Below are 19,758 nucleotides of genomic sequence, written 5' to 3' on the forward strand. Positions count from 1 at the left end.
GTGCATCTGTGGCTCATTGGTGGAATCAGCAGAAAATGTGCTGCTAAGCTGTGAGCAGGAATAAATATCAGTATTATCACATTAAAAATCAATGAAAAGCTTAAAATTTGTTGATCATCTGAGTCTTTAATGGCTCCATGGTGTATAGTGATTGAACAACACATTTGGCAACATCTTGCACTTACCTGCATTAAACTCCATTTGCCGTTCCTTAGCCCACTTACACAACTGATCTGCATCCCTCTGTAATTCCTGATAAATATCTCACTGCCTACAACCCCAACAATTTTAGTGCCATCTGCAAACTGACTAACTACTTGTACTTTTTCACCCAAATCATTGATATAGATGATAAGTAATAATGGGCCTAACCCAGACCCCTGGTGAACACCATTAGTCATGGGAGTCCAGTTAGAAAAACAACCTTCTGTCCTCTGCTTCCTACTATCAAGCCAATTCTGTATCCAATTAGCTAGTTAGAAACCATAGAAACCATAGAAACTACAGCACAGAAACGGGCCTTTTGGCCCTTCTTGGCTGTGCCGAACCATTTTCTGCCTAGTCCCACTGACCTGCAATAGAAACCATAGAAACAGTTCTTCCTGAACCCCATGAGATCTAACCTACCTAGCATACGGGGCATTATCAATGAGCTCACTGAAGTTCTTACGGACCTCGTCTACTGCTCAGCTCTCATTGATGCTGTGGTTACTTCTTCAGAAACTTCAGCTTCATAAGACTTGATCTCCCATGCATGAAGCTGTGCTAATTAACCCATGTCTTTCCAAGTGCATGTCCACCTTATCCCTCAGGATCCTGAGATTAGGAACAAATTCACACGAGGAAATCGGTGCTCTCAAGCCCCATAAAACTTTGTGGACAGCTTCAGTCTAGATGACCAGGAGCACCATTCCTCCTATGCCTTACTGCAAAATCTGAATCACTGGTGCTGCGTGGTATAATTTGTTTCTGAATTATTGTTAAGAAGCTGCCATAGATTTACATCTGACATATTTAAAATCAAGAGAGTTATATCTCCAGAGTCTGTGTTTCTTCCCCCTACATTGACAGCACCTTGCCCACCTGTGATCATTTCTGGCTATCCCGACTGTCATTTTAACAGTCTCTTGGTATTGTGGTCTCGAAGTGAAGAAGCAACATCGTACATTGCACTAGCAGAGACCAGTGATGGATACACAGCCTTCTGCAACACACAAGACACCAAGTGTGAATTCACACAGCTACGTTGTGGTCACTCCTGCTCAGTAACTGTGAAGGCAGCAAACAATGACTGCATTAGTTCACAGTCCTCCGGTCTACAGCTTCACACAGGTGAACTTCTTATTTATGTTAACTGTTTGAACAGGGGAAGCAGTCAACCTAGAAACTTAATTGTGAGAACATTAATAGAAGATCCTTGGAGTGTTTCTTCAGTGTTAATGGGCAAAGATGAGCTGAAGCCAGTCGGTCAGTTTTATAGGAATTATAACACGTGGCCACTTTATTAGGTACACCTGTATACCTGCTCATTAATGCAAGTATTTAATCAGCCAATCATGTGGCAGCAATTCATTGCATAAAACCATGTAGACATGGTCAAAAGGTTCAGTTGTTGTTCATACTAATCATCAGAATTGGGAAGAAATGTGATCGAAGTGAACTTGACTGTGGAATGATTGTTGGTGCCAGATGGGTGGGTTTGAGTATCTCAGAAACTTCTGATCTCCTGGGAATTTCACACACAACAGTCTCTAGAGTTCACAGAGAAGGGTGCATAAAACAAAAAAAAAAATCCAGTGGGCAGCAGATCTGTGGGCGAAAATGCCTTGTTAATGAGAGAGGTCAGAGGAGAACGACCAGACTGTTCAAGATGACAGGAAGGCAACAGCAACTCAAATAATCACATTACAACAGTGGTGTGCAGAAGAGCATCTCTGAACACACAACACACCAAACCTTGCAGTGGATGGGCTACAGCAGCAGAAGGCCACAAATATATAGAAGTACACTCAGTAACCACTTTATTAGGTTCCTCCTGTGCCTAGTAAAGTGGCTACTGAATATGTAAATACATTTCCATTCAGTCACAGTATCCAATACGCACAGTATTCAAATGTCTTTGCTAGGGAAATAGGGTAGATCCATCAATTCCTGAAAAAAAGAATTGTCATTTATTATTTGAAACATTCACTTCCATTGGATCCCAAACATTAACGCAACAGGAGATAACTGCCAAATGTCTAATATGCTAAATGCAAGCACTGAATGCTAGCACTACATGCCAGAGCAAACTACTGGCGCTAAGCAAACACACCAAATATCAACATCATCGATATCTGCCTTCACTGAGGGGTGCCTCCCAGGTATTGAGGAGTGCTCCACTGTGAATGTGTATTGTCAGGGGACTCTGTGGTGTCGTGGGTGGAGATTGGTAGACAACCTTGTTCTTGCAGGAATTGAGTATACTCAGAAGGGTATACTGTACTGTCAGAACTGACTTCTTAGTGGGAAATGTAAATTGATTTGGTTCCTGGCTGCCCAAAACCTCAGTGCACTAACAAATCCTTCAGTCACATGTTAGTCAATTCCTACTCTCAATTGAGTCACACAGTTATGCACGAAACAAAAAACCAGCCCACCACAGGGCGGGAAGAAAGCATATTCTAGTTTAAGTTTCAGAAGATCTTAATCTACATCTTTACTGTGAGGCTTTGACCAAGAAGAATAAATTAATCGGGTTATCTTGGAAGCAAGGTGGTCTGCATCTTCCTTTCCAGTGAATTGGGAAATATAGTTCACAAGGATTAATAGCTCAGTTTTCAAACCCTTTTCCAGGCGCACTTTAAATATTGCAGTTCTATATGGGAATAAGATGACTCTATGCAGGTTTTCCCCCTTGATTTTCCATACTTAAGTCCCTAATGTCAACCATTGCGCAGTCAGGGTGGCTTGAGGACAAATCACCTCAGAGTATTGTCTCCCAAATCCTAGTAACTGTAGAGGAATGGTGTTGTACTCCAGTAACCTCTCTGCAAAGGCATACAAACAAAACAATCGAGGTAGAAATTTGCTAGAGGAAAAACACAACTGAATTTGAAATGAGTGAGAGTGGATCTAAGGACTCAATCTGGTTCAGAATGTTGTTGTTTGGTCATATTGTTTGTATGGTGTGTGTGTGTGTGTGTGTGTGTGTGTGTGTGTGTGTGTTTTCTCTCTTTCTCAGTGCAGTGATCATGGTCCTTTTAAATTGGATTATTCAGGTTTCTTGCTTTGTGGCTGCCTGTAAGCAAACAAATATTTTCTTTGACAATAAATTTTCTTTGAATCAATTGATAATTATGTTTTTTTTTCTCTCTTTCTCTCATAGTACCATGTGTTCCTCAGATTGTGAATGCAGTTGTAGACTGCCAGCTTAGTTCAGTGTCAGTACTCTGGGAGCACAGTTCTGGTGCCATATCATATGTGGCGATCGCTGTGGGAAGGGATGGGCACTCAGTATCATGTACCACATCCAATCTCACCTGCACCATCAAAGGCCTAGGATGTGGACAGCACTACAATATCAGTGTAATAGCTGTGGATGAAATTTGTAGCAGCGTCCAAAGTTCAAGCTTTGAAATTCAAACAGGTACTCTGTATTTTAGTATCTTTGTTAAAATAAGCAAGTCAATACACAAAATGCTGGAGGAATTCAGCAGACCAGGCAGCATCTATGGAAAGAAGTAGAGTCGACATTTCAGGCTGAGACCCAAAACCTCAACTGTACTCCTTTCCAGAGATGCTCCCTGGTTTTTTTCTCTCTTTCTCTCATAGTACCATGTGTTCCTCAGATTGTGAATGCAGTTGTAGACTGCCAGCTTAACTCAGCGTCAGTACTCTGGGAGCACAGTTCTGCTGCACAATTTGTCTGCTGAGCTCCCCCAGCATTTTGTGTGTGTGTTTCCTGGATTTGCAGATTTTCTCTTGTTTGCCAATACATGTAATTGGCATGTTTTGTGTGACGCAATGTAAATGCTTGCAATTTAAATTGCAAATTATGGCACTTATTATCATCCTCTGATTCACAGTAATATTAGCACCAAACAAGTAAATCTGAGACAATCTCCAACAAATCTAAAGGGAATTCAAGGGGAGCCTCTTTATGCACCACGTGGCTACAACATGTGGTTGTAACATGAATCGCACTGGTACGTGTATTATTCGAGACGCATAGCACTTAAAGGAAATCTGGATATACAAATAGAATTAAATGGAATGGGACCAAATTGAAGATAAGCACAATAAATTGGATTGGGCAATTGATTTGTTTTAAGGCCTTACAAATAATCTAATTACCTTTGAAGCTGACAAGCCCTCAATGTAAAGAGTCAGAGGACAACTCCAGAATGGAAACTTATACTTGTTCAGAATCAGAGCTTTACTCTAAATTTTGCTTGATTAAAAAAGCAGATGTAAGTATATCTAATTACAATTTACTAATTCACTAATCTCTTAACAATGAACTGCTGGGACTGAAAGGGAGAATGTAAACAATATTCTGTAGCAACATGCCAGTGACAATTCCAACACATGAAGGTATCTACTGATTAATGTAGATTAGCATCCAAAGATGATTCACATTTCCTTCTCCCATTTTGTATTTCTCTTCCATTTCTCCGTTACAATATTGAAATTATGAAAGGAGACATGGAAGAAACAATATGTGGAGGGGTGGAGGGGTGAATGGGTGAAGGATGTTACCAGACATAAGGCTTAGGAATAGTGATGGAAATGCACTGACCAGCATTAATGATTTTGTACTTCATCTACTTTAAAAATGCAAAGAAATCTGATTGGAAGTATGTTTTTGACATTGTTCAGCTGAACCTTAACAATGGTGTACGTGGTGATTGTAACTACATTGGTAACACATGGACGAAATGAAATTAGATAAATATTCACATAATTTTAAATAAATGCATTATCAATGACAGTAATAAAATGTCAAATCACTGCCCTGTATTTATCTGCATTTGCCAAGTCATTTCACGGTTTAGTGGCAGAAATTGAGCTCTGCTGTTCACACATGGTAGAGTGAGAAAAGGAATGAATATCGAGAAGAAAGAACAAACCAATTTGGAAAACAAAAGAGGGAGAAATGCTAAGGTACTACCCTCAGGGTGAAATAGATTATGATATTGTATTTTTAGTTACGTGCAGTGCCAAGGTACTGTTTCTTTTCAGTTGCAATGCAAGTTTACGAAACATGCTAATTAATCATATTCATTCAAGTAAAATCACACACTATTTTGATTTTTTATCTTGATTATTTTGATTTATCTTGAAATTATCTTGATTTTTTTTTTGCAAACATCTTTTTCTCTCTGTTCACATTTCAGCACCCTGCAGTCTTCAGAATGTCACAGCTTACATTGACTGCGAGACAAGATATGCAGTAGTATCATGGGACCTCAGCGATGGCGCGCTGATGTACATGGCAACCGCAGAAGCAACTAATGGTCATGTGGATTATTGTACAACAACAGGCAGTAGTTGTGAGCTAGTGGCTGTGCAATGTGGCTACAAATACACAGTCACTGTCCTAGCACTCAATGATATCTGCAACATCTCTGGAAGTTACAGCCAGCAGATGAAGACAGGTAACTGTTTCTAATATTGGCACCAATCTGTCTATGATAAATATAGAATATAAACCAGCACAGGCCCTTCAGCCCACAATGTTGTGCCAATCCTTTAACCTACTCCTCTATCATCCTAACCCTTCCCTTTTACATTCCCCTCCATTTTTCTTTCAAAGAATAGCACCTTTCAAAAACAAATTTTCAGTATTTAATCCAATATGAAAATCTGGCTCAAAATCGGTAACTAATTTAGTTTAACCTTCAGGGAAATGTGCTGCCAGCTGCAATATTGACTGTGTGAATAAGTATACCCTTGTACTGATACTCATCCATTCAGACTAGGACTGTTTTGAATACTAGGAGCATACAGAAGAGGAAGGGGAAGATTAGCTCAGATATTCACTTCTGTAATGTGCTCGGCAACTAGACCAACAGAAAACACACAATGGTGACTTAGGCATGTTTTAATGAACATTAAAATAATATATTACATATATATTTGGTGGAAAAAGACTAGTTTAGACATAACTCTTCTGACAGTATAATCTGCACTTGTAGAGATCTCGGTGCTAATTTCTAAGTTATATTTTCACAAAGGACGATGTCATAAACGTACAAACCTCCTGCATTTGATTATTTGCAAAAATTTTAAAATACACTTTATATACTTGTCCAGAACAGTTAAATACAGTTTACTGCAAAGGAACATAATGTGGAATTGTTACACCTGTATAACAAAGTGAAGTAGAAAGAAAAGCAAAAAAATAGCAAAAAAAAAAGGACTATCTTTTGAAGTCCAACACCTTGGAAATAAATTGTGTTATTCCTTTGCCAACACTTGTCCTCAATGACATATTTTACAACTATTATTTCAATCAGATGTGATTAATTAACCAGAAGCTGGAATTATACAAGACAAGGTTCAGTAAAATAGGTCATGATATTAATTAATGTTTTTTGTTTCCCAAGCCCCTTGTGCTCCTGAGTTGGTTGACGTGGCTGTACAGTGTGAAGATAATGTGGCACTGGTGACTTGGGAACAGAGTGAGGGGGCAGAAATGTACACTGCAACAGCGCGAGCGCATAATGGCCACGCATCGCGATGTAATACAACTGAGGAACATTGTGATCTGCCTGAACTGTGGTGTGGGCAGACATATGAAGTAACTGTCCAGGCGATGGCTGACAACTGCAGGAGCAACAGTAGTTACACTGTTCAATTTCAAACAGGTGGGGGCAGCTTTCTGAAAGTGTGGAATGTTCTACATTCACTTATTTATGTCCAAGGTCAGGGGAGTGTTTATGTAGCAGGAATGAAAGGGTACATTTATACTTGAACAGAAGTGAAGCATAGAAAGGCATTGCTGCTTGACAAATTCAGTGATTTTTTAAAAAATGGAAAAAGACAGCATGGTTATTGAATCACAATCTGTGATGTCTGATAGAGCAGAGGTAACGATTTGATATTATAAGTCAATTTTCTATGTCTTAGGCCCTGGAGCAGCAAATTCCTCAGTGTTGGTGATGCAGAAAGGATGGAGACGGTAGAAAATGATGCTCTCTCTGATGTAAAGTTAGGTGACTTCAGACATGTTTAAGTGGCATAGAAAGGGAATGCCTGAGCATATAACAAATTTGATATTAGATGGGCTGTTACTTTATTAAGGGCCATCCATTACATCAGATTATTGTGCTACATGAATCTCATTGAAAAGGAGCTGAAGAAAATATAGTTTTCCTTTCCAAGAGTCAGGTCTCACTATCACACACTTTCAGACAATATTTAATATTGTATTGAAGTAATTAAGTATCAAACATGACACAATGGATGCATTAAATAGACCAGTGAAGGTCGGTCGGTGGCATCCGTTAGTCTCGCAAGACCATGGATCTGCGCCTGGATTCTCCAGGGCGCAGGCCTGGGCAAGGTTGTATGGAAGGCCAGGAATTGCCCATGCAGCAAGTGTCCCCTCTCCATGACACTGATGTTGTCCAAGGGAAGAGCAAGGGCCAATGCAGCCTGGCACCAGTGTCATTGTAGGAGTTTCCAGAACGAGGTTGAAGGCAACGTCGGACTGCCTTAGAGACTCCAGCTCCGGATTTGTCCCCAGGGTTTGCTCTCAAAGCTTTTCCCATGAGTGGGTATGGCTGCGGCAGCGGAGGTTTGAAATCAGAGTTTTCCCTCTCTTAGATGGACTGCCTTCCCAGGCTGACGAGCTCCATCTACCTGAAGCACTAGTTTTAAGGCGCCAGGACCCGCCTTCACCCCTTCTCCTGTCAGTAGAAACAGTTCCGCCGGGCTTAGAGGCTAAGCCACACAAGAAGGCCAGGAGTTGGACTTGGTTGTCAGAGGCTATTTGAGGCGCATGCTGTGAGGAGCACTTTTAGGCAGTGGGAGCTTGTCCCCACTACTACCCCTCGGCTTGACAACAGTAAAGGTAGCAAAACAATATTCATGATGGTGAGAGGGTACACTTGTGTCACTTCCATTTGGTGTCATTTTATTGAAAATGATTTCAAGTTATTGCACTGAAGTTTGCAATGTGGAAGTGCAGGAAACAGCTGGTGCTAAAATTGAAGATTCCACAGTGACTAAAAGTGAACTTAAGTTATTGCATTCAAATTTGCCTCTTTGTGGAACGTGACTGAAAACTAGTGCAAATTTTTAAGCTCCTGAGGTTTTGGAATTCATTTGCTGCTGTTGATGGGTAAATATTGTAAATTATCTACAAACAGCCTTCTGACACAATTGAATTGGATGTTTGTTAGGTAGAATAATTCTGCTTGTTTAGGTAAGGAGGAATTAATCAACTTTGAACTTGGATGACATTGATGAGATTCATCTGTCACAGATCAATCAAACAGTTCATAATTTACAACGGTGTTTTTTTTTGCTTTCCCTCATGTCAATAGCACCATGTGTTCCACAGGATGTTGAGGCTAGTGTAGCCTGTGATAAGAACAGAGCATTGATTCAGTGGGGACACAGCGATGGGGCAACGTCATACATGGCAATGGCAGAAGGAAGCACTGGACACCACATTGCATGCAATTCAAGCGACATTTTCTGTGAAGTTCAAGAGCTTTATTGTGGCCAAGCGTATCGTTTCCATGTCAAAGCTGCTAATGAGATGTGTGAGAGTGCAATGAATTCCAGCTCCATTGTTCACACAGGTAACACGTCTGTAAGATGATATCTCAGTATCTACATACCTGTTCAATGTCTCTGCTGTTTTAATTATTATGCATAAATATAATATGTGGGTTTCACAGGCCAAGCCTGCATTTCTTGCCAACTAACTCATTCAGAGTGGTTCTGAGGTCTCAAGAGGCCACATCAGATACTCAGATAATCAGCTGATTATCTTAAAGTACGTCAGTGCAAAGGTGACTTTTAACAGCAATTCCCCTGCATCCCCATTATTGATGCTGGCTTTTAATACTAAATTTGCCCATTGTAGCAAGCAGTTATTACCTCTGTGTGAATCTTTTTCCAACGAAAAACAGAAGTAGCAAGAACTTATATAAAGATTTAACATCTTAAATGTATTCCTGTATCAATATTTTAATCGATCAGCCAGGGAATTATTTATGGTGAAGGTGGTGTCTGGATGACACATGGAGAAATTAAACACAAAATTAGACATGATCTGGACATTTTTCAGATTAATCATAGTCCAGTTTCCATTCATCAGGATTTGAGCAAGGCTGGTATTTATTGTCATCCTTATTTTTCTCTAGAAGGTGGCATCGGGTTTTAGCTACAGCAGTATAAAAGTTTGATGCAGTTGATACAATGGTGCTCCAAGCCATTTTCGGGATAGGAAAGATCGTGGACCAGGCCCTTTGGCCCACAATGTTGAGATGAACCAACTAAGTTAGCAATCAAATGGCTAACTAAACTAATCTTTTCTGCTACACAATGTCCATATCCCTCCATTTTCTGCACATTCATGTACCTATGTAAACGTGTCTTAGAAGTCCCTAATGTATCTGCCTCTACCACCTCCCCAGGTGACCACTACGCTCTGTGTTTAAACAACCCTGCCCCTCACATCTCTAAAATTACCACCTCTCACCTTAAATGTATGCCTTCTCGTATTGGATATTTCAATCCTGGGAAAAAGATACCATCTGTCTACTCTGTCTATGCCTCTCATAATCCTGTTATCCTTTATTGGATCTCTTCTCAGCCTCTGGCACTCCAGAGGAAACAACTCAAGTTTTTCAAACACCTGCCCTCTTATCCAGCCAGCTTCCTGTAAACCCCTTAGATTAGATTTAGATTAGATTAGATTATGAGGACACGCAGTCCTCTTTTATTGTCATTTAGTAATGCATGCATTAAGAAATGATACAATATTCCTCCGGTATGATATCACAGAAACATAGGACAGACCAAGACCGAAAAACCAACAAAAACCACATAATTATGACACACAGTTACAACAGTGCAACAATACCATAACTTGATGAAGAACAGGCCATGGCACAGTAAAAAAGTTCAAAGTCTCTCGAATGTCCCACATCTCACGCAGACGGGAGAAGGAAGAAAACTCTCCCTGCCATTCCCGACCACAGTCCGACTCTGAGTCGTCTGAAGACTTCGAGCCTCCGATCAGCCCTCCGACACTGAGCACCATCTCTATCCGAACGCTTTGACCTCGGCCTCAGTCGCCAGCAGCAGGCAAAGCAGGGGATTTTGGGGCCTTCCCTCCGGAAGATTCTCGATCGCACAGTAACAGCGGCAGCGAACCGGCATTTCAGAAATTTCTCCAGATGTTCCTCTGTGCTTTCACATCTGTGTCCATCAAATCAGAATTGTCCACGGCCCCTATTTAACAGAGACAATATCATTTCACCGGAGAGCTGCGCGCTCTGCGTCGTGCTGCCATCTTCTCCTCTTGCTTCTGCATCCTCTCCAAAGCCTTGACGTCCTTCTCGTAATGGGGCGACCAGAACTGTATGAAATACTCCAGATGCAGCCTAACTAGAGTTTTATAAAGCTGCAATGTGACTTCCTTTCCATGCTTCATTCTTTTACAATATCGAATCACAGTGGACTTTGTTATTTTGACACTGATCAACACAAAATGCTTGTGTCAAAGTGAAAACAGATCTCTACAAAGTGATCTAAATTCATTACAAATATAAAACACAGAATAATTGATTGCATAAGTATTTACCCCTTCAATATGGCACATCAAATCATCACTGGTGCAGCCAATTGGTTTTAGAAGTCACATCATTGCAAATTTTTTGGTATATTTTCTTTTCTTGCTGGCGGTTTGATGTTTATTTTTAGAAGCTTTTTGTATGACGCATGGCTCCGGGATTGTACACCTAATGGGTTCTTTTTTTTCTCATTTTTTCTGCTTAGTAGGTTTTTTTTGTTATCACAAATTTTATTTCAATCTTTAAGATAATGTCTTTTTTGAGACATTGTAAGTGTTGTTACTTCAATGTACTTGTGTTATTTCTTTTGTATAATATAACAATAAAAAGATTTGAAAAGAAAGAAGTCACATCATTAGTTAAATGGAGATCTGTTTTTGGAGACCTGTGTTCAGTCAAGTTGTTTCATAAGAATGCACCTGTATCTGAAGTTCCAACTGCTGGTGAGTCAGTATTCTGGCAAAAACTACACCATGAAGACGAAAGAACACTCCAAGCAATTCCATGAAAGGCTTTTGAAAAGTACAAGTCAGGAGATGGATACAAGAAAATTTCCAAGTCACTGAATATCACTTAGAATACAATTAAGTCAATCGTCTAGAAATGGAAAGAATATGGCACAGCTGTAGGACTGCCTAGAGCAGGTTGTCCTCAAAAACTGAGTGACCGTGCAAGAAGGGGACTAGTGAGGGAGGAGTTACAAGCTTCAGTGGCTGAGATGGGAGAGACAGCGCATGCAACAACTGTTGCCAGGTTGCTTCAGCACTTGCAGCTTTATGGAAGAATGGCAAAGAGAAAGCCACTGTAGAAAACAACTCACATGAAATCTCAGCTAGAGTTTGCTAGAAGGCATGTAGAAGATTCTGATGTCATCTGGAAGATTCTATGGTCTGATGAAACCAAAACTGAGCTTTTCGGCCATTAGATGAAACGCTATGTTTGGTGTAAGACAAACACCACACATAATCAAAAACATACCATCCATACCATGAAGCGTGGAGGTCACTGCATCACGCTGTGGGGATGCTTCACTGCAGCAGGCCCTGGAAGGCTTGTGAAGGTAGAGGATAAAATGAATGCAGCAAAATACAGGGAAATCCTGGAGGAAAACCTAATGCAACTGAACTGTGACTTGGGAGATGATTTATTTTCAAGCAAGACAATGATCCCAAGCGTAAAGCCAAACCTACACAGGAATGGCTTAAAAACAACAAAGTTAATGTCCTGGAGTGGCCAAGTCAGAGTCCATACCTCAATCCAACTGAGAATTTGTGGCTGGACTTGAATGGGGATGTTCACCCACAATCCCCATGCAATCTGACAGAGCTTGAGCAGTTTTGTAAAGAAGAATGGGGAAAAATTGCAGTGTTCTGATCTGCAAAGCTGATAGAGACCTATCCACACAGACTCAAGGCTGTAATTGCTACCAACGGTGCATCTACTAAATACTGACTTGAAAGGGCTGAGTAGTTATGCAATCAATTAGTTTGTGTTTAGTATTTGCAATTAATTTATATCACTTTGTAGAGATTTGTTTTCACTTTGACACAAAAGTCTTTCCGTTGATCAGGGTCAAAAAAGCCTAATTAAATCCATTGATTCAATCATGTAAAACAACAAAACATGAAAACTTCCAAGGAAGGAGTAAATACTTTTTATAGGCAGTATATATAGATTATGAATGCAGAGATCCCAGTACAGCTCCCTGCAGAACACCACAAATCACAGACCTCCCGCTAGAGTAAGTCCCTTCGACCACTACCCTTTTTCTCCTGTGGGCAAGCCTGTTCTAAATCCAAACACCCAATTGACCATGGACTCCATGCATCTTAATCTTCAGGATGAGCCTCCCATGAGGGACCTTGTCAAACACCTTACTGAAATCCATGTAGACAACATCCACAGCTTTACTTTCATCAATCACCCTTGTCACCTTGTCAAATTACTCAATCAAATTAGTAAGACACAACATGCCCTGCATAAAGACATGCTGACTCTCCCATGGTTTTCCAAATGCACATAAATCCCACCCTGAAGAATGCTCTCCAGTAACTTTCCTAACGCCGACATGAAGCTCATTGGTCTATAGTTTCCAGGATTATCCCTGGGTCACTTCTTGAAAAATGGAACAACATTAGCTATTCACCAGTCTTCCAGGACCTTGCTTTGGCAGGGTCTTCTCAGGGATAATCTGCAGTACTACCTCTTCGTTTACTTTAAAAAAGCCCTGGCATATTAATACCCTCGGCACTGATCTCCCTATCCTCCATATCCTTCCCCTTGGAAAATACTGATGTAAAGTACTCATTAAAAACTTCACCCACGTCCCTTGAATCCAAGCAAATGTTACCCCCTTTATCCTTGAGCGTTCCCACCATCTCCCTAGTTATCCTCTTGCTCCTGATATATGTAAAGAATGCCTTCGGATTGTCTTTAATCTTACTTGCCAAGGACTTTTCATGGCCCCTCCTGTCTTTCCTAATTCCCTTCTTTTGTTCTTTTTCTAACTTTTTAATAATCCTCAAGGGCTCTGTTCGACTCTGGGTTCCTAGGCTTTCCATACAATTACAAAGACGGCACGGCAGCGGGTATATTTCATTAGGGGCTTGAAGAGAATTGGTATGTCACCAAAGACACTTGCAAATTTCTGTAGATGTACCGTAGAGAGCATTCTTACTGATTGTATCACCATCTGGTACGGAGGGGCCACTGCACAGGATCGGAAAAAGCTGCAGAAAGTTGTAAACTCAGTCAGCTCCTTCACGTGCACCAGACACCCCAGCATCAAGGACACCTTCAAAAGGCGATGCCTTAAAAAGGCGGCATCCATCATTAAGGGCCCTGTCACCCAGGACATGCCCTCTTCTCGTTGCTACCGTCAAGGGGGAGGTACAGGAGCCTGAAGACACACATTCAACGTTTCAGGAGCAGCTTTATCCCCTCTGCCTTCGGATTTCTGAATGGACAATGAACCCATGAACGCTACCTCACTACTTTTTCCCTCTCTTTTTGCACTATTAATTTAATTTAATTTTATATGTACTTGCTGTAATTTATAGTTTTAATCCTGTGAATTGCATTGTACTGCTGCCACAAAACAACAAATATAACAATGTATGCCAAGTGATATTATATCTGATTCTCATACATTTGCTTTATCTTCTTGTCTAAATTCATCACCTCTCTTGACATCCAAGGTTCTCTTACCTTGACATCCTTGTCCATTCTTCTGACAGGAAAGTACCTGTCCTGTACTCTGTGCAGTTGGTCTTTAAACACCCTCCACATGTTGGGTGGACTGGCCAAAAGCAGCTGTTCCCAATTAACCCTTCCTAGTTCCTACCTAATGCTCTCGTAATTCACACTGTTCCAGTTTAATACTCTCCCGGAAGGTCCACACTTATCCTTATCTATAGCTAGCTTAAAACTTAAGGAGTTGTGGTCACTGTGCATCCACTGTAAGGTTGGTCAGCTGGCCAGACTCAATACCCAACAGCAGATCCAGCACAGATCCTCCTCTTGTTGGACTATGTACATATTGATTTAAGGAACCTTCCTGAAGACACCAAACAAATTCTGCCCCATCTAAACCACTGGCACTCAGAAGGTCCTAGTTTATATTCAGGAAGTTGAAGCTCCCTCATAACAAAAACCCTATTATTTTTACATCTTTCCTTAATCTGCCTGCATATCTGTTCCTCAATGTCCCAGAGGCTATGGGAAGGGGGTGTCTGTAGTACAATCCAATCAGAGTGATGCACCTTTCCTGTTTTTGAGTTCTACCTATATAGACTCAGTGGACGAGCCCTCCATTATATCCCTCGGAGTACAGCTGTGATATTGTCGCTGATTAATAGTACAACTTCCCCCTCCCCTTTACCACTTCCTCTCTTTTCTACAACATTGAAACCCTGGGACATTAAGCACCGATTCCTGTCCTTCTGTCAACTAAGTCTCTGTAATAGCCACACAGCTTTATGTACTAATCCATGCTCTAAATTCATCAGCTTTAGTCACAATACTCCTAGCATTAAATTACACACGCTTCAGGTGTTGCTGCTGCCCATTGTTACTGGCCCTGACATCTATCTTCCTCTCCATCCCTTCACTTTCCAACCTGGTGCTCTGGTTCCCATCCCCCTGCCAAACTGGTTTAAAGTCTCCTGACTAGCGAACCCCTCCTCCCCTCCCCGGCCAGTTTAGGTGCAACACATCCCTCTTGTACAGGTCATCCCTGCCCCAGAAGAGGTTCCAATTATTCAAGAACCTGAATCCCTGCCTCCTGCACCAGTTCCTCAGCCATTCATTCATCTGCACTGTCATTCTATTCTTGCCCTGACTAGCACATGGCACTGGGAGTAATCCAGATACTACCTTGGAGGGCCTGCTCTTCAACTTCTTTCTTAACTCCCTGTGCTCTCTGCACAGCACCTCTTCCCTCTTTCTACCTACGTTATTGATGCAAATAGGCACCACGAGCGAACCTATGTTCTCTCTATAATTTGTAATGACCAGTGAGCACAAGAATCTTGTGCTGTGCAATTCTTTTGCCCAGTGACAACAACATGTGCGGAATGAATAATTTCTTCAATAAAAACAGTATAAATAATCCAGTTTTAAAACCTGCAGACAAATCATCGCAAACTCCACTTTGTCAACACCGTCCGCATCAGAAACCGGAAAAGGAAATGTGATTGTGTACGATTGTGAAATATGCTTAACATGCCAATGAAGTAGAGGGTGACAACCTTTTGTGCACAGTTTAAGTTCCTTTGTGCGCTAGTAGCAAAAGATGTGTGTGCGCACATACACATGCCTTAGAGGGATCATTGCTGCTCACCTTACCCCTTTGAGAATATTCTGCAGCTGTCCTGAGAATCCTGGACCCTAGCCCCTTGGAGAAAACATACCATCCTGGCACCTCTTTCTCAGCCACAGGATCTCCTGTCCGTCTCCCCAACTATCAAGTCTTCTATCACTACAGCTCTGCCTGACTTTACCCTTCCCTGCTGAACCTCAGAGCTGGCCACAGTGCCACTGGCCTGTCTACTGCTGCTGTGCCCAGGTAGGTCATCCCCCCACCCAGAACTAGTTGCTAAGGAGAATGGCCACAGGGCAACTCTCCACTGACTGTTTATTCCCCTTATTTCTCCATCTACAATCTGAAGCCTGCACTCTGGGTGTGATCACCTCAGTAATAGTTTCATCTGTGAGGTTTTCAGTCTCCTGGATGGTCTAGAGTGTGTCAACTCAAGCACCAGTTCCTTGTCCTTGTCAGTCAGGAAGGAGTCACCCATTTTTGTGTTGAATTGGAGCCAAAATGCAAAAGGCCAGCAAATTTCCATTAGTAAACCATTTGCACACAATAGGTTGATAGGTTCAAAGAGACTTTTTTGCCAGAAATTTTGGGTATTATTTACCTAGTTTGCTTTAAAATGAATTCAAATTGTCAATCCGCCCTATTTAAATTTACCTCCTATGGAATACTAATCTAGGCCTGGACTAGATCACCGGGCCTGTAACATGACACTTTTATTAACCAAGTATAAAATTCACTGGTGCCCTTGCTAATATTGGTTATAGAAACATAGAAACATAGAAAGCCCACAGCACAATACAGGCCCTTCGGCCCACAATGCTGTGCCAAACATGTACTTACTTTAGAAATTACCTAGGGTTACCCATACCCTCTATTTTCTAAACTCCATGTACCTAACCAAGAGTCTCTTAAAAGACGTTATTGTATCTGCCTCCACCACCGTCGCCAGCAGCCCATTCCACACACTCACAACTCTGCGTAAAAAACCTATCCCTGACATCTCCTCTGTACCTACTTCCAAGCACCTTAAAACTGTGCCCTCTCGTGCTAGACATTTCAGCCCTGGGGAAAAAGCCTCTGAAAAATGTTGAAAACTTTTAAAGCTCCTGGCCCGGATGGGTTTACTGTTGAATTTTATAAATGTTTTGCTTCTTTATTGATTCCTTGGCTCTGTAGGGTTTTTGAGGCTTCTCTGAAACTTGGTAAACTTCCTGAATCTTTTAATAGAGCATCAATTTCTCTAATACTAAAGAAGGATAAAGACCCTGCTCAATGTGCATCTTATAGACCAATATCTTTATTAAATGTTGATTCTAAAGTTTTTTCTAAGTTATTAGCAAATAGACTAGAAAAAGTACTTCCTTCTATTATTTCGGAAGACCAAACGGGTTTTATTAAAGGTCGTTACTCTTTTTATAATATTCGTACATTGTTAAATATCGTTTATACTCCCTCACAAAATGTTCCTGAGTGTGTTATTTCTTTAGATGCCGAGAAAGCTTTTGATAGAGTAGAATGGCCTTATTTATTTAAGGTGCTTGAAATGTTTAATTTTAGCTTGAAATTTATATCCTGGATTAAACTGTTATATCATTCCCCTGTAGCCTCGGTTCGTACTAACTCTTTAAACTCACCTTTTTTTCCTCTCTTTCGTGGTACTCGACAAGGCTGTCCTCTTAGTCCCCTATTATTTGATATTGCATTAGAACCTCTTGCAATTGCTATTCGAGAATCTTCAAATATTACTGGGATAACTCAGGGATTAAAGTCCCATAAATTATCACTCTATGCTGATGATTTACTTTTATATATTTCTAATCCTGAGAAATCCATTCCTGCTGTTTTAGAGTTATTAGCACAATTTGGTTTTTTCTCAGGTTATAAATTAAATCTTAGTAAGAGTGAACTTTTTCCGATTAATAAACATCTTCCCTTATATTATAAATTTCCATTTAAATTGATTAATAATTATTTTTCATATCTTGGGATTAAAATTACTTGTAAATACAAAGATTTATTTAAGACTAACTTTTTACCATTAATAGACCATATTACTCGACTTTCATCTAAATGGTTTCCCTTATACTTAACTTTGATTGGTCGTATTAATGCAGTTAAGATGTTTTTTTTGCCAAAATTTTTATATGTGTTTCAGGCATTACTAATTTTCGTTCCAAAATCTTTCTTTGATAAAGTTGACTCTAAAATTTCTTCATTTATTTGGCAGAATAAGAATCCGAGACTGGGTAAAATACATTTACAGAAAGCTAAGAGAGATGGAGGTTTAGCATTACCTAACTTTAGATTCTATTATTGGGCTATTAATATTCGACATATGAAATTTTGGTTACTTGACCAGGACATACTATCTATTCCTAAATGGGTAGCATTGGAATTACAATCTGTTCAGGGTTATACACTTGGCTCTATTTTAGGCTCCTCTCTCCCTTTTGATTCGAAACGCCTTAAGCAGGTCTCTAACCCGATAGTTAAATATGCTTTGCGCATTTGGTTTCAATTCAGAAAATTTTTTGATCTTAATCAATTCGGGTTAGCGATTCCTATTTTAGGTAACATATTTTTTCCTCCCTCTTTTACGGATCGCGCTTTTCAAACTTGGAAGACTAAGGGTATTTTACGGTTTTTGGATTTATTTTTAGATGGTTCCCTTATGTCTTTTGAACAATTATCTAATAAATATAACTTATCAAGAATACATTTTTTTAGTTATTTACAAGTTAGAAATTTCCTAAGTACTATACTTTCTTCCTTTCCAATGCTTCCTCCTACATATATTTTAGATTCGATAATTAACCTCAATCCATGTCAGAAAGGTGCATCGGCTATGATTCATAATATTATTATGAAACTTAGGAAAGCTCCATTTGATAAGATTAGGGTAGATTGGGAACAGGAATTGGGGCTTACCATTTCTGTGGATGATTGGGGGCAGATTTTACAATTAGTTAATACTTCCTCTATTTGTGCTAAACATTCCCTAATTCAATTTAAAGTGGTTCATAGAGCACATATGTCCAAAGATAAGTTAGCGCGTTTTTACTCGCATATTAATCCTTTCTGTGATAGATGTTCGGGGCAGATAGCCTCTTTAACTCATATGTTTTGGTCTTGCCCTACTTTGGAAACTTTTTGGAGAGATATTTTTAATATTATTTCTAAGGTATTAAATATAGATATCTCTCCTCACCCTATTACTGCTATCTTTGGACTACCTAAAATTTCTAGTAATCTTTCCCCTTCAGCCCGTAGAATGATTGCATTTCTTACTTTAATGGCGAAAAGATGTATTTTACAACATTGGAAAGAGCTTAATGCTCCAACTACTTTTTTTTGGTTTTCTCAGACGATTTTATGTTTGAATTTGGAGAAAATTAGAAGTAACCTTTATGATTCTTCATTTAAATTTGAACAGATTTGGGGACCTTTTATTCGATATTTTCATTTAATGTAATATTTACCCTTCTTGTTTTTTTTCACTGTTTTTAATGGAGGTCGGGATTGAGGACGTGATTTTAAGTTTAACTCTGTTTGGTTTCAAGTTAGCCCATTGCTTTGCCTTGCTTTTAGTTAGTTGCACGGTGGGTTTTTTTTTGGGGTTTTTTTTTCTTTTTTTCCATTGATATATATAAAATTTAGTATACTATTATGTTATCTTGGTTTCTTATGTTTAAATTACATTGTTTGTAGTATTTTTTTTGGTATTGATACCTTTTGGAATTTTATTATACTTTAACATTGTATTAATGTTTATATGGCTTACCTTTTTTGTATACTTACTCAATAAAAAGATTTATAAAGAAAGAAAGAGAATGAAATTACTTTGCCATGTAAAATACCTTTGTCCTTTTTTTCCCCATGTAGCACCCTGTCTCCCCACCAACGTCACAGCAAGTATCGATTGCAAGGTTAATTCAGCCATTCTTTCCTGGAGTAAGAGTGAGGGTGCATTGTTTTATATTGCGACAGCGATAAATCAGAATGGAGAAGTTTACTGGTGTAATACATCAACTACACAGTGTGAAATTAAACAACTGCATTGTGGTCACAGTTACAATGTATCTGTGGAGGCGACAAATGGGAAATGTAACAGTGAACAAAGTGATCCTTTTGAAATCCAGTCAG

The 19,758-nt window shown here is 39.9% G+C and overlaps 1 protein-coding gene across 1 annotated transcript in view; it reads left to right on the forward strand.

Moving 5' to 3' along the window:
• The first annotated feature begins 8,629 nt into the window (after positions 1 to 8,629).
• Positions 8,630 to 19,758, forward strand: part of LOC134354517 (fibronectin type III domain-containing protein 7-like) — a 29,018-nt gene continuing 17,889 nt past the window's right edge. Inside the window, exons 1-2 of the mRNA XM_063063439.1 lie at positions 8,630 to 8,795; positions 19,498 to 19,758. Of these exons, the coding sequence (XP_062919509.1) occupies positions 8,630 to 8,795; positions 19,498 to 19,758 (427 nt within the window). The remainder of the gene's footprint in view (positions 8,796 to 19,497) is intronic.

The sequence above is a fragment of the Mobula hypostoma genome, chromosome 12 (assembly GCF_963921235.1).
Source record: "Mobula hypostoma chromosome 12, sMobHyp1.1, whole genome shotgun sequence".
Classification (NCBI taxonomy): Eukaryota; Metazoa; Chordata; class Chondrichthyes; order Myliobatiformes; family Myliobatidae; genus Mobula; species Mobula hypostoma.